Genomic DNA, 17047 nt, shown 5'->3' on the forward strand with positions numbered 1-17047 from the left:
TATAAATTAAACTTTTGAAGTGACACCAATTTACCTTTAAACTGAAGTTTGCTAAATGATTTTCTAAGTTAATGCAATGATACCCATAATGTGTTTCCTAATACCCAGCAATTTCACTTTTTTTCCTCCTCTACAAGAGAATTTAGCATAATCGTCTCAAAATCTCTACGAAGTATTTACAATTCATATATGGCAGTTCTAACTTCTATTACAAGTACCTTAAGGTATATAATCGATATGAAGCTACTGCTAAAGAGAGTATAAAAATTATATATACACCAATAGTGCAAAAAGAATCAAAAACCTCGCAAGGAAGGCAAACCAAGTGGTTTTTGAAACTCCTCAATTGCCCAATTGTGCAACTAAATGGTTAGAACCTCACTAAAAGCAAATTCAACCGATTCCAAAAAAATCAGGTCATTGAACACACCATGATGCAACTCGTGTAATGGTGTTGAAGCTAAAGCTACTTGTTGGGCCGAGCTTAGAAGAAATTACAAGTCTCGCAATTTCAACCACTTCAACACAAGAATCAGAGAATTTCAAGTTCATGGACGAACATTCCAGCACATCTCATTCACTTTCCAGTTCTGGTGTGTCCCATATCCTTTCCCAAGGTCCATTTTTCATGCTCAACCTAAAAGGAAGTATTTGTTATGAAGAAAATGTTCAAGGTTATAGAAGAACAGCATTTTGATTTGGTAGTTCCAGGTGCGTAAAATTTAAGGGACTAGTTATGGCCACAAAGCTACTTGATGTTCAAGTATTGAAAAGTAATGAATATCATGACATTGTTTTCGGACTGTAGTTAAGCTGAGAGAGTTTCATTATAGGAGTAGGCAATGAATAGAACATTTTTTTTATAAGTTCACGCATCAAAGCATGGGTGAAACATAGAAAAAAGCATATTCTTCTTTAGTTGCATATTTAAGCACTTAAATAAAATAGGATAATTGGTGGTATAGATACTCAATATTTTCACTTTGTTGTAGTTATATACCCAATCTTTTTTTTGCAACAAAAATACCTAATGTTTATCAAAACAGTGATTTCGTTACTAGTTCCTCTATTTTTCTCTATTAATTGCTGATTGAGTAAACAAGTAGTAGTTCATTATTGATTTCGTTACCAGTTCCTCTGTTAATTGCTAACTCAGTGGACGCGTGTCAGTTCATTATTGATATGTGCCTCTTTGTGAATTTCAATAATTAGCTGGACACATATCTGCTAAGCTAGCAATTAACAGAAAAAACAGAAGTAGTAACGAAATCATTGCATATTTTTGCCGCTAAAAAAATTTAGTATAAAACTTTAACAAAATGCAAACATTAGGTTATTTATACCACCAATTACCCAATAAAATATGGCCTCACGTCCTTGCCAAAAGACAAATAAAATAATTGTAGAAGTAAAAGGAGACCATAAATCCAAATTACCTCCAAAATCCAGCTCCTACACGCAATGTCATGAAGAGAAACAACCCAGCCCAGATTCCAGCAAGACCAAATGCAGGAGCAGCAGCCAGAATGAAGACAGAAGAAATCAGTCCAGCAAACACCTAAACAACGAAAACCAAATGATGAGGTAAAAGAACATATCACCCTAAATGATTCATAATTTCCCATAAGATTAGCTACGTACCATGGAATAGGCAGCATATTTGAAGTCTGAAACTCCATAATAGAGTCCATCAATAACAAATGCCAATGCATTCATTGGCTGGGATCCAGCAACAAACTGCAAATCAAATATGCCAAGCAGTATAAGGTCCACGAGTCATAAAAAGTGTAGAATAAATGTATATTGATATATTTTCCTTTACAAACAATATCCTATATATAGGATGAAAGATACAATCAGCTTTTAAGCTGTACAAATCAGAATAAAATCTGACAGCTACCTAGGTCAACTAATTAATCCTACAATCAATCAATATACACATAAAATAAAAGATATTATTTAGATCCTTTAGCTGTGATGATACTGAATTAATTACAATATGTCGGCCTAATAATTAGTCTTATTTTTTATGATATTTCTACACCCTTCCTCAAGCTTGGAGCATACAGATCCCACATGCCCAGCTTGCACACTTGTTCATCAAAACTTTTCTTTGATATAACTTTAGTTAGCAAATCAGCAGCTTGTTTTTTGCTTGGCACATAAATAACACAGTTCTTTTTCTTCTATTTTTTCTTTTATGAAGCGACGATTCACCTCCACATGCTTGGTCCTATCATGGTGAACTGGATTGTGTGCTATATTGATTGTTGATTTGTTGTCACTATATAGTTTTAGAGGGTTTGTCTTTTGAAGTTGTAATTCTTCAAGAACACGTTTAATCCAGATCAACTCGCATACTCCTTGAGCAAGAGCTCTAAGCTCAACTTCTGCACTACTTCTTGCAACAACATGTTGCTTTTTGCTCCTCCAAGTAACCAGTTTCCCCCATACCTTAGTACAATATCCAGATGTAGACCTTCTGTCATCAATTGAACCTGCCTAATCAGCATCTGTAAAGGCTTCTACACTCCTCTCTTCATTCTGTATGAGCAATAGACCATTTCCTGGTGTCTTTTTCAGATATCTTAATATCCTGTAGACTGTCTCCAAGTGTTCTTCCAAAGGACTGTGCATATACTGACTAACCAAGCTTACTGCAAATGCAATATCAAGTCTTGTATGGGATAAATATATCAATTTTCCCACCAGCCGTTGGTACATCCCTTTGTCCAATGGTTTCTCTTTCATCACCTGTTTGTACTTTCCTTTGGGTTCCACTGGTGTTGCAACTGGTTTACACCCAAGCATTCCTGTCTCTTTGAGTAAATCAATAACATATTTATGTTGAGAGACTGAAATCCCCTGCTTGGTTCTTGCAATCTCCATACCTAGAAAGTATCTCATTTGACCTAGATCTTTTACTTCGAATTCTTGAGCTAGCAATTTTTTAAGATTCTCCAACTCAATAAGATCATTCCCAGTTAGAATCATGTCATCCACATAGACAATAAGAAGTGCAATCTTACCATCTTTTGAATGTTTGAAAAATAATGTATTATCTGATTGACCTTGTTTGTACCCATGCTTCTTAATCACTTGATTGAACCACTCAAACCATGCACGTGGTGATTGCTTCAAGCCATAGAGAGATTTCTTTAAGTGACACATTTTCTTTTCCATATCTTCCTTCAAAACCTGGCGGGATTTTCATATACACCACCTCTTCCAAATTTCCATTCAAAAAGGCGTTCTTTATATCAAGTTGTTGTAATGGCCAGTCGAGATTGGCAGCTACTGATAATAGAATTCTTCCTGTATTCAGTTTTGCTACTGGTGCGAAAGATTCTGTGTAGTCCACCCCATATGTTTGAGTAAACCCCTTTGCCACCAGTCTTGTCTTGTATCGATCTACAGTGCCATCAACTTTGTATTTTGTATTTTACAAAAAATACCCATTTGCATCCTACCACATGGTGGTTCTTCGGCTGGACAACAATTTTCCAAGTTGTATTTTTTTCCAGTGCTCCCATTTCTTCATCAACTGCTTTCTTTCATTCAGGAATCGAAAGAGCTTCCTCAATATTCCTTGGAATGATTACTTCCTCGATTTTGGCAGCAAAGGCTTTGAACTTTGGTTTGAGTCTGCTGTAGAACACATATTTAGATATAGGATGTAGAGTACAACTCCTAACTCCCTTTCTTTTTGCAATGGGCAGATCTAATTCTATCCACTAGGATACTCAAGATTAGAATTAGAATCAGGTGAGATGGTGTTCAAAGAGTTACTTACAATAGGATTTGTCGCTGGTTCAGATTCATGAGATGCAGGGTCTTTAGCTGGCTGTATTACTTGAGTTTTGCCCCGTCGCCGAGTATAAACCAGCAACTCATTGTCTGAATCCCTTTGGCCTTCGTTTTCCATTTCAGGTCTGATAGTTTCAAAGTTTATGGCAGAAATACGATTAGAAATCGAATCAGAATGATCTGAAATTGGATCAGAAAGTGGACCAAACTCAGGTCCTATCATTGGTAGACAAGTATCCCAACATTGAGCATCCCTATCAGTCCCTCCATGAAGCGAAGTGTTGAAATAAAAAGATTGTTCTTCATGAAATGTAACAACTAAAAAGACATGCATGCGTCAGGTGATAGGATTATAACAATTGTGACCTTTTTTTGTGGAGGAATGACCAAGAAACACACTTATGAGAACGAGGATCAAGCTTGCTATGATTCAGACCTACAACATGAACATAGGAGGTACAACCGAACGTTTTGAGTGGAATTTCAGATATAAGGTGAGTTTGAGGATAAGCTTTGAGAAGCAACGAGATTGGAGTTTGATGTTGTAAGACACGAGACGACATTCTATTGATTAAATAAGCCGTTGTTAAAACAACTTCCCTCAAAAAATATTTAGGGTCTGAAGTAGTAAACATGAGAGCCCTAGCAACCTCTAATAAATGCCGATTTTTCCGTTCGGCTATCCCATTTTGCTGAGGAGTGCTGACACATGAACTTTTGTAGATTATGCCATTAGAGAGAAAATAATCTTTTAAGATGTTCAGTGCCATTATTTGTGTGGAAGACTTGAAGATTAGCTTGAAATTGGTTTTTAATCATGGAGTGAAATTTTTTAAAAATGGCAGCAGCATCAGATTTTTCTTTTAAAAGAAATACCCAAGTTAAGCGTGTATGATCATCTATGAAAGAGATGAACCAACGAGTATTTGAAGGATTGGTAACACGGGATGGCCCCATGTCACTATGAATAAGAGTAAATGGTTGAGATGCTTTATAAGGGCGAAAGTGAAACACAGTATGAGTATGCTTTGCAAATTGACATACTTCACACTTAAACATGCTCAAATTTTTATTTCGAAACATACTAGAAAACAGACGTTTTAGATAGGGAAAACTAGGATGTCCTAGACGATAATGCCATCTTATGATATCAAAATCACTAGAAACAGTACAACCAAAATGCAAACTTTTATTAATTTGAGCAGGTGGCGGATCAACTTCAAAGTAATACAGCCCGCTACATTCCCTCGCACTCCCAATCGTCTTCCTCGAGGACATTTCCTGAAAAATCACAACACATAGGTGAAAATTTAGCAAGACAACCATGATCAAGGGTAAGTTTGCTAATGGAAAGGAGATTGCAAGACAGATTTGGCACATGGAGAACATTTTTAAGTGTAAGAGTAGGAGAAAGAAAAACAGATCCTTTACCGACCACAGTGGAAACAGAACCATTTGCTATTTTTATTTTAATGTTACCTAGGCAAGGATTGTAAGTGGTAAACTGATGTGATTGCCCAGTCATATGATCAAATGCGCTAGAGTCAATAATCCAAGGGGTGGTTTGAACAGTAAGTGCAGCGGAAGTACCTGGGGCAGAGGAAGCCTTTAGATCAGATGCGGAAGCAGTGTTAAGGAGTTGATGGAGTTGAGCAATCTAGTCAGGTGTGAAAGGAAACGACGAGGGTTGTGCAGCAGTACGAGCACGCCCATCAAAATTGTTTCCAGAAGCATTATTTCTGTTTCGGGGCTTCCAATCCGCATGTTTACCATGGATTTTCTAGCAAGTAGCCTTTGTATGGCTTGTCTTACTACAATGATCACACCAGGGATGGTCATGTTGTGGCCCACGAGAATTAGTATTGGGATTGGGTCGTCGGGCAGCAAGGGCGGAATGATCTGTTTCAGTGGTTTGAAGGGGTCCCATCATTACCCTTTTGCGGCTTTCCTCACGACGAACCTCAGCAAAGGCTTCACGAACCAAGGGAAGAGGAGACTTTCCAAGGAGACGACTACGAACTTCATCTAGGTCCCGGTTCAAGCCATGCAAAAAATCAAATAGTCTCTCTCGATCAAACATTTTATTGTAGGAAGATGCATCATCAGAACACTTCCACAAAACAGGTCAATTTCTTGCCAAAGATTACACAAAATACTATAATATTGAGTTACAGAAAGAGCCTGTTGCTTTTGGTCCTGAAGTTTGGACTCGAGTTCAAACACTTGAGCCGAATTTAGAAGGTGAGAAAAAGTTTCTTTGACAAAGTCCCACACTTCTTTCGCAGTAGAGAGAAATAGATAGGTTCGGCCTATGTCAGCTTCCATGGAGTTGACAAGCTAGGAGATGATCAGGGAATTTTCGGAGGTCCATTTGGTGAAGGAGGGATCAGTGGAGGCTAGTGCAGACACGTCACTGATAGGAACCAAAACCAGTAAAGCTCAATATAGAGAGTCAATTAGCCAACCTACTGTATATTTTTGCTAGAATAGAAAGTAAAATACAACTAATAACCCAGGTACTTCGAGGGACCTGGAGACCTCCCAAGAGCTCAATGCTCACTACAATTCACTCTCCCTTTTCCTCCCCTTTTTCTCTCATATATATAATTCTCTAACAACCTAATTACCCCTACAAACACCCCATCCATTCTCTTTATGACAGCTGTCATACTTTAGTCCCTTCCTAACATTACACCCCTCCCCGAAGTCACCTTGTTCTCAAGGTGACGAAAAGTGAGCAACATCTGGTTCTCTAATAACGAATTATATTGGCGAAAATGCATGACTTCAAAAAACCTGGTTGATTGCCCAAAATGATTTCTGGAAGCTTGCCTAAACTCCCAAATGTTGATTCTTCTCCCTTTATCAAAAATCCAGCTTAGTAAGTGTTCCATTTGTTGCAGTAAAATAACCACACTCAGAAGTAATACCCCATGCGTCCTTGCACTGCAATCTCCGCCATGACTCCCAAAACAAAGGTCAGATCCGACGAGTGCAATACCTCCTTCTGCCATTGAGAGACTTGGAGCTGGTGAGTGGACAAGAAGAGATGAAATAATTCGTCAAAAGCAATAGTAGGGTTCTGAATAGAATTTCCTCTCCCTACACTCAAATAAGATGACACATGGGCTTGTAAGCTTTGCCCTAAATATTGGGCTTGATGCTTACTAGGGCCCATGATGTTGAGCTTCAGACCAACAAAATAAAAATGCAGTTGGGCTGCATCTTGAGCATGAGCAGAGCATCGGTTTCCAACCCATAGATCGTGTCCACTCCATTTGGACAGAAACTGTGGAACCCCTGACCTTGCCGACATTGCTCGGTAGTGTAGCTCGTCCGACAATGAGTTGTGAGTGCCCCCAACGTGGACAAAGGCTAAGGAACTTCGGGTCACAAACTGGCCTTGCCAACTGAGAGAAGGCAAGTTGAAGAAAACACTGTCATGTGTGGTATTTGACAGAGTGGAGATTTTCTTCTCTGGCGTCGGTGTAGGTCGAATCGGCGTTGCAGACGTAATGAGAGGACACAAGTCCAGATCCATGGCTTGCGAATAGCGCAAATGCGATCTATCTCGATGGTGATGGTGATCGATGCACTTGCCTCGACGATCCACAAATTCAGAAGCATCAACGACCACTTCCTAACTATAATGGCCTTGTCAGGTGACTTGAATGTATTGGACACCTTACTGATATTTGAATTCACCTTTTCCCCAAAGTGAATGAGGCCATTGGTGCGTTCGGAGTTTTCGTCTATGATCCTAGTCGCCGTTACTTGATTGACCATTTCCTCTTCCTCTAGCTCCATTGGTCGTGGCAGCATTTCGAGTCCCTTGTGTTGAAGGAGATGGACCAGCAATCGATTCATGATGTCGAGCTTGGTGGTCATCCGACCGAGGCTGTTAAGGTCGGGTGGAATTGAGGCTAGCGCTTGCTGAACTGATGCAACAAAGGAAGTATCTTCCTCATCCACAACATCTACGCCTACTCCCATGGTGGATCGGACTAGCTCTGATACCAATTGATAGGAACCAAAACCAGTAAAGCTCAATATAGAGAGTCAATTAGCCAAACTACTGTATATTTTTGCTGGAATAGAAAGTAAAATACAACTGATAACCCAGGTACTTCGAGGGACCTGGAGACCTCCCAAGAGCTCAATGCTCACTACAATTCACTCTCCCTTTTCCTCCCCTTTTTCTCTCATATATATAATTCTCTAACAACCTAATTATCCCTACAAACACCCCAGCCATTCTCTTTATGACGATGTCATACTTTAGTCCCTTCCTAATAGTCACCTGTGAGATAGCTCAAACGACCACGACCAGTGAGATACAAGGTCACAGATCAGGACCATCGGAGGAAGTTTTAACCATTCAATTTATGAATGGTGATTTGAAGATTAGGCTGTTCATATTGATGGGAAATAGGTTCAAAGGAATTTTTGGAAATTTCAGAGATGGCCGAATTGTCATCAGTGGTCTTGGGATCAGTTGAGGTGGCCATGGTCGGTTTTCAATGGACAGGAAGAAGACAACTAAGAGAAGGAGAGGTCTCAGAAAACCTTGCTCTGATACCATGTAGAAATGTACATTGATATAGTTCCCTTTACAAACAATATCCTATATATAGGATGAAAGATACAATCAGCTTTTAAGTTGTACAAATCAGAATAAGTCTGACAGCTACCTAGGTCAACTAATTAGTCCTAGAATCAAGCAATATACACATAAAATAAAAGATATTAATTCAGATCCTTTAGCTGTGATGATACCGAATTAATTACAATATTTCTACCTAATAATTAGTCCTATTTTTGATGATATTTCTACAAAAAGCAAGTATGGTGGGAATAATAAATATTCAACTATTTTGATACTTATCTAAATCATAATCATAAGATACCCATCTGCAAGCCAATTACATGGATAACTTTCTGGCTCCAGTATGAAGTGGCCCCCATCGCTTACTTCCTAGCATTCTTCTTATCTCAATCTTTCTAATGTTGAGGTGTGCTAGTAACTTCAGTACATTAGCTCTACTTAATATAAGCATGGTATTGATCAGGGTCACTTCGTGTATCCTTTTTGTACTATTTTAGTTTTCCAGCTTATTTTGTGACTAACTTTTCCATACTAAATTATTATATTATACTAGGAAAAGAATGTCCAAGAACCCTAAAAAAACTAAATGTCCTGGAAGAAAAGATTGTTCTATGTACTTTGCTTTATAATAAATCATCACAAACTCCTTAGCAAGTAAACAAGTTTACGGATGTCATTCTCATCGCTGCCATTATTGACCACACCTCAACTATTTGGCATATCTAATAATTCCTAGAAGCTTCATCTACTATTGGCATATAGCAATTCCTGGGAACTTCATAGAGTAATACAATTAATCAATCACATCTCCCAGATGATATATATGTTAGCACATAGGTGCAGACCTTGCCTTAAGCAGTGGCATGCCCCCCACCCCCCACCAAAAAAAAAAGAGGAAACAAAATCTATATATATGAAATTGACCCTGCTATTGAGCAATTTGTTCAGGATTATTACCTGGCCCCCTCTGAAATTTATTTCAGGTTCTACCACTGGCCTTAAGTATACCTAACAGACCTCTAATTGCAACTCTTACATGTATAATGAAATTGCATAAGAAGACAATCAGTGGCCCAACCCATAAATATACCAATAGGTCATTAGAGAATATATTTAAATAATGCATCACTAGGTGTGCAACTAGTGAATTGCTCAAATATATTCTTCCCCTTACCAGTGAACCAGACAAGGCAACATCCAAAACTTCTGAATCTGTGGTGAATAAGCTTGAAAATGCACCAAACCCAAGAAATAATATAATGGCCAAGCCCGTTCCCATCACAAAGCCAATCTGCTCAAATCATGGTAACCTTGATATTTTAGGTCAGCAAAAGAAAAAATCCCATGTAGAAAGGAAGGAGTAGATAAGACTGCAAATGAACAAAAAATAAAAAATAAAATAAAAAAAAAGCTGTGGAATTTGTTAACCTTTAGAATGCTGTAAATCACCCGGCGAGATTGTTCATAATTTCTTTGGGAATAACCAGTAGCAAGAAGCGTCTGAGAGAAACACCATGCAATAATTAGAATCTGCAATCTATCAAATCTTGATTAGAATTTGCAATGCTTCTGACAGTCTACCATTCATCAAATATTACAATCCTTCCACTTAGATATTATGTGCTTAACTTTTAAAATAATCAACTGCCTGATTATCTTCCTATAAAGTCTCATCTTAAACTCAAAGCTCTTGTTGTTTGTAATATTAGAGAGAGAGAGAGAGAGAGAGTAGCTTGTTTTATAAATGCAAGGATATTTTTGAGAAATTTTATAACTTGCTCTGCAGAATTTAATAAGATTTGTTTTCTTCCTTTTTCTAGTTGATACTTTATAAGTTGTGTTGCCTAACTATATTTCAGGGTAAAAAATACAACACCTGACCAGCAAGTGCCAAAGCATCAGTAAGCAGAGATATTGCCAACCAAACTTCTGTGCAAATTTGGTAACCGGCCATATTTATGGGACCTTCTCGAGCTGCCATGGATGTTGCTAGTGTTATAGGTGTGAGCACTGCTATGGTTCTACCAACAAGAAGACCGCCTACAGAATACAAAACAAGTATGTTTTAAGTTAACAGAAAAAGGCGTACATAACAAACACATTTGTATACATAGGCACTTAATCATCAATAAAAAAAATATCTGAACCATTATCATAGTAATATATGATTTTGTAAGAAATATGCATACTAGATCAACTCAAAATATATGCGGCATAGATATATCTCTATTTAAGTACATCAATCTAAGTGTCAAACTGATCACATTCTCACTTTTTACAACATGTCTAAATTGAACATTCTCATGACATTCTAATCCGTAATTATACATTCTCTTTGACCTGTTTGGACATAGCCCCATATTCTCAATTCAACTTGATTCTGTAAACAATAAGATAATCCTTTATGTTAACAGATCTACAATTTATAGGGTCATTGACATAATCTCTACTGCATGCACTATTATGGAGAACAAAAGCAATTGAATCTATTTTTTCAACCCCATGAGTGCACATGAGACCACTATAAGAATTTAATCTCCCCCTGAAGATATAAAATAGACATTTGGGAGAAGATGCAAAGGTCTATTACTGTCTTCTTACAATTTTTACATATACATGCATATATATTGTATATGATATTTGAAGCTGCTTTTGCGTCACTAAGGTAGTTGATTTATAAAACAAAACTGTTTACCAGATCTAGATTCAGAAGAATAGTCAAGTCCTAAGATCCAAGAATGCTCAGCTTTCACATATGCAAAAACTAAATTGTTCCATTCTAGCTCATTCTTTTTTAAAATTTGAAGTAAAATTGTATTTATTAACAAAAAGACAAGTTATAACAAATGAGAAGACATCATCCTTACATTCTAGCTCAGCAATCATCAATCATTACATTTGTAAAGTTAATACAGGAATAACTTTCTTCCATATACACAAAACCATTGTGTCCTTCAATCATTTTAAACCTAATAATTTTCACTGTACCTTTTTACTGTATAATTGTCATATGTCAGAAGTACCATTTTTTTTATTTAATGAAATACAATATCAACTATGCATACTTAGGTGGCAGAGAACATACCAGATGTGAGATACTTGAAAATTCTTCTCCCATCAATGTTAGCAGGGATTAGCAACATTTCGCCACTCAATTTCCAAAGAAGAATAAAAGCAATCAAATATCTGGTGAAACACACACATAGGAAAAAGTTAAGGAAAAAGTCATAACAATTTGAAGTCAGAGATCAAGTTGAAAATAAGTTACTTAAATAAAGTTTACCACATCACTTGACGTACTCAGAAATCACAGTAGAAATTGCAGCACCCTCAATCCCAAGTCCAACACTGAATATTAAAATTGGATCCAATATAGCATTAAGCAGGTTGCCGGCAACTGAGATTCCAGAAAAAACACTAGTCATTGAAATAATTAATTTATACTTCTGAAAAGAAAGGTCAATTCAGAACCAAACTGACAGTAGAATAAGAATAAAAGGAGATAATAAATAAGGATTTTCCAGTCTTCAACAATTCCAAAACTCAAACCAATTAAAAGATGCCATATGAAGTAGGTAATCTCAAAATGCTACTTATGACACTAATGAAACAAAAACTAAAAATGGATAATCCTATTCAACAAACAGAAACTGAACAAAACAAAGCCCAATGCCTAATTGATACTCCAGAATCATAAGTCTGTCCTTAGGCTATCACTACGATCACCGTCAGCTGTATTTACATCACTATTTCCAGAAAGTTTTGAAATATTGATTTCTCATCAAGCAATATTCTTTTGCTAAACACAACAGAAAGAAGACATTAGCAATACATTATCGACAACTTCATGTGCAAAATTGGACAGAAACTTTAAGATCCAAATAAGTTGCACAGGCCGTGTAAGTAGCTAACAGTAAAGTTCAGTAACATCAAAAATCTAAAATTGGATCGTTGAATTCACAACCACAAAAGGGATAAGAAGAGGTGTAACACTTGCCAATTGCATAAAGAGGAGTCTTTGTATCCTTAAATCCACGAAATGTGCCTTGTGCAGCAAGTGCGATTACAATTGGTGGAGCACCAAAGGCTCTTAAGGTAAGAAATTGTTGAGCAGGTACCCACATTGGTGAATCCTAGATTCAAGCACACAAAGAAACTAGTTATAATGAATTACCATACCATTGAGTGAATCAACATTCAATAAGGAAAATTAAAATACAAGCACGCAACACTAAAAGCTACTTTTTTCCATCTAAAAAGGCAAAGAAATAGTTCATGCTTAAGGAAACTTGTAAACGGCTAAGGTTGACATACAGGTGGTATACCCATGATATTCATAATGAAGCCTGAGCCAAGGAAGAGAGCGATAGCTTCAGCAATGCCAATAATAGCAGCTAGTGATAATGAAGTCGATACTGATGGAAGGTATGTCTTGCTCTGGCGTTCACCCTGGAAATCTTTCACAACCATAAACCAAAACACCTTCAACATTACTCGCAAGTCAAATAAAGAACGCACTAAAATGTCACAAATTCCCCAGTTTTCATTACCATAACCAATTTGGGATAAATTCTCATTGCTCTTGTTAACAGATGCCTGCTCTTCAGCAACGAAAGATGTAGTGACATTGAGCAATGGAACGTTAAAGAACTTAGCAATCACGTTGAACACTGTAACGGACACCCCAACCGCAGCCAATTCAGCAGACCCTACGGCAGTAATAGTTAACCAAACAAGCACATTAGCACATAATTAACAAAACACACTAGTATATAACTATAACATCCATACCTATATGGCCAACAAAGCCTGTATCAACCAACGACGTAATGGGATCAGCAGCTAGAGCCAAAGCAGCAGGCAAAGCAATTGACAATATCTCCGGCAAGAGGCCATCAAACTTAAAAATCCCATCACTGCAACAAACCAATTATAAATTTATATGAATATATATGTATATATACACATACAAAAAAAAAGGACTAAGAATAGCTCAATACATGAAATGAAGGTGTTTGAGGAAGCAAACCTGAAACGATGAAGGCGAGAAAAAGCGGAATCGGAAGACGACAGTCGAGGCGGCGTGTCATCATCCCCGGACGTGATTTCGAGTTCAGGCTCTTTCGAAGTGGTGGAGTTCTTCTGAGGCGACGATTTAAGCAGCGAACGGTTCCGGAGACGAACTGCGCAGATAGGGTTTCGGCCAAAGGTTTGCGATTTCGAAAATGTATTGGTTTTGTGAGTGTGTACAGTGTGCAAACAGAGAAATTTCAGGGAGAAACTCAACGCCATCGTTGAATTTTCCCCTAGGAAAAAAAAAATAATAATAAAGAGAGGGAATCTGTTTGGGAACTCAGAAAAGGAAATAAGAATCTTGATGAATCTAGCGTGTGGCAATGATAAATTTTTTATTTATTAATTTTGTTAATTTTCCTATCCTAACGAATTTAACGGTTTAGATTTCGCGGAACTGGAAATATCATTATTGGGCCTAAATAGTACAAAATGCTCTTAATGGGCCCTGTAAAAATGTTCCAAGTTTTGTACGTTTGTATTGCTTTATGTCAATTTTTCTTTGTTATGCTTGAAACATAAGGTTATAAAGGGAAATAATGAAGAATGAAAAAGAAAATAGTACAATAGTACAAGTTTAGTACCAAAGTATTAGAGTTTTGGTTACAATGCACGTACAAGTTCTACTCACTTTTGAATAATAATAAAATGAATTAACGATAATAACGACTTATTTTATCTATGATTGTTTATACACTTGCTATGTTGTGTCATAAGTCTATTTATATATATATATATATATATAATAAAATTTGATTAAAAACGCTACATAGCCACAATGAAAGACCAAATACAAAAAGGATATTTTGACTACCGAACATGATCCTCATTCATAGACAATGCAAATTTTGACAAGTGCAACACTATTAGCAATTCTTGGACCCTACTCGAAATTTATTGAGGGAGAATTATTACAAAAAATAATGATACACTCAAAATGCATACAATAATGTGACATACATCTTAAATTATTTAATTTTTTTAAAGTGTGACATACTATTTTTATGTGTGACTTAAAATTTATGTCATATCAATGTGTGCATTTTGAATGTGTAAAATAAATGTGTCTTGCATTACTAATAATACCTAATCTTTTTCAAGCCAACTTTTCCATTAGCACTATTCACAACAACGTCCACATTAAGTTTAACAATACAACGACGGGGAGAGCACTAACGAGCCATAGCTTGAGTATTTGGAGTCGTGAAAGATGGATGGACTGAGTATTAGCCCATTGAAGGCGATCTAGGTAATCTAATCACTAATTCACAACCATATCCTTATCCTCTAGCAGTAAGACATCCTCATGGTCATGGAGCTTTTTTGTTTTTACGCAACCATATCCTCCAAAATCTTTGAAGAGTTTTGTGTATTGAGTCTAGTCTTGATGCCTTGCATTTTGAAAAATTGCAATTGTAGTAAACAATCTTGTTTAATAAAGAATTTCCATCATGTTAATAATAATAATAGTGGTAGTAAAATAAATTCACTCAAATATTAAATTTCAGCAAAGTTACGTTCCCTAATATTAAACTCGTAACTTGTTATAAGTCTTTAAGAAATTTTAGAAACCTAATCATAGTACCACTTGTTTAAAGAAATGGTAATATTGCAAATGTATCTAGAACTGTGATGGCATATATAAATTGCAACAAAATGCACATCAAAGTAAACTATGACAATTTTAGAAAATACTAACAATTATAATGCACACACAATATTTTATATTTATAAAAGAGTAATAACATTTACACCCAAAATATTCACCAAAACATTATATATCGCTATTGTGTGTAATGTTTTGGTGCATATTACATAGCATTACTCTTTGTGAAAATACCAACATTATCATGGTATTCAAATATAACATATAAGCATGTATCTCTTAGCATCTGTCTTATAAAATAAAATGGTTCTACGAACATCAACTTAAGATCTTGTTGCTCCAAATGAATATCACTAAATCACCAAGACACAAGAGAACTAAGGAGAGTTCAACTAAGCTAACTACGAACTACCACAAAGCAAAATCAAGAGTAAGAAAGAAAGAGTGAAGGTGAAGTTTCAAATTTTGGTGTGATGAAATTAAAGGGAAGGCTTACCAGAAGAAAGCATTCATAAATCCAAATTCGTTATGGTAAAATAATATTAATGTAAAAAAAAATGGTGAGCTTTCTCTACATTAAAACGGGTGGAAATTAGATTGTGTGCCCAGTTTTATAGTGTGTTATATATTTTTACCCATGTTTCAACTTTTTTTTATTTGTACCCAGTTTTTTAATCAGGTTTCCCATAATACCCTTATATATTATAAGTTAAGTTCTCTCCATTTTTTCCCACGTTCCCTCTCCTTCATTCTGTTTTCAAAGTGTTCATTCCGAGGCCCCCCCGATCACCATTGCTTTCTCTCTGCCGAGCCCCCCCACCGATCACCATCTTCAACATTCCTCAGTCTCCAGCGTCGAAACTCACCCCCCATTCTAACGGCAACGCCAGAGCCCATTTCTTGAAGTTCTTGTCCAAGTACAGACCCGTTCTTCTTTTTTCAAGTTCAGAGTCGTTCTTCCTAACGGCAACATTCATCTGTCTTGATTTTGTGGATCGTTTGAAGTTCTTCTCCAAGTACAGAGCCGTTCTTCCTTTTTCAAGTGATTATTGAAGCTTGTTTCTCTTGACGTTTGCTTGATTCTTTCCTCCCCATTGGTTTGATGAAAGTTTCATTAATTTTTGTATGAATAATTTATGTTCTTATATAGTGTTTTTATTGTTTGTTTTGATGGAAGTCATCATTGTCTGAGCCGCTCACCCTGTGCATTTGATTGTTGAAGCTTGATTTTCTTTAGGTATGCAAATGAGTTTTGTTTAATTCTTTGCACCCCATCTGTTTGATGAATGTTCTATTAAATTTTGTATGTATATTTCATGCTCTTATATAGTTTATCTTGTAGTTAGGTATGTAAAATAAGTTGTTTAATATGTGGCACTCCATTTGTTTGATGAAATTCCTCATTAAACATCAAATGAAAAATTTCCCTTCTTATCTAGTGTTTTCATTGCTTGTGTTTATTTTGATGAAAATACTCATTGATGTTCATTTTTTTAATAAATTTTCTCTTGGTTTTGTATTATGTATACACATTTATGTGTATGGGAATGTATAGGAGTAGTACTACTCATTTGCGTCTTTGATGAAAAAGCAAAATATCAATAGATAAATTGATGATTCTATCGTAAAAATTAGACGGAGTACCCATTGTTAGAGGACATCTTTAATTTTTAACTAGATTTTAAAATTCTTTCATTTATCCTCAATTGTGGTAATAATGTGAAATTAAGGCACCATCTAATGGAGAGAGTAGATAGGCAGTTTGGGAAAACTTCAACATTTGCTTTTGTCATGGACCATTCCTTCCATTTTGACATTTATTGCCAATTATAGTAATAAAGTAAATCAAAATGGTCAGCTTCTTCTTCAAATCTGAAACATTTGTTTCCCATAGAGTAGTCAACATCTTTAGATAAACAAGACCAGTACATCGTCAACTTAAATACAATGTAGGT

The 17047-nt window shown here is 36.3% G+C and overlaps 1 protein-coding gene across 1 annotated transcript; it reads right to left on the reverse strand.

Moving 5' to 3' along the window:
- Window positions 1–91: 91 nt before the first annotated feature.
- LOC133800900 (protein DETOXIFICATION 44, chloroplastic) lies at window positions 92–13810 on the reverse strand. Its single transcript, XM_062239007.1, has 13 exons — window positions 13443–13810; window positions 13205–13329; window positions 12964–13122; window positions 12728–12870; window positions 12411–12546; window positions 11714–11810; window positions 11499–11599; window positions 10290–10453; window positions 9842–9913; window positions 9588–9704; window positions 1642–1737; window positions 1437–1558; window positions 92–637 (listed from the first exon to the last, which is right to left on the reverse strand). Exons 1-13 carry the CDS (start codon window positions 13703–13705, stop codon window positions 574–576), a joined length of 1659 nt encoding a protein of 552 aa, XP_062094991.1. The 5' UTR covers window positions 13706–13810; the 3' UTR covers window positions 92–573.
- Between the last annotated feature and the right edge of the window lie 3237 nt (window positions 13811–17047).

This window comes from Humulus lupulus, chromosome 9 (assembly GCF_963169125.1).
Source record: "Humulus lupulus chromosome 9, drHumLupu1.1, whole genome shotgun sequence".
Taxonomy (NCBI): domain Eukaryota; kingdom Viridiplantae; phylum Streptophyta; class Magnoliopsida; order Rosales; family Cannabaceae; genus Humulus; species Humulus lupulus.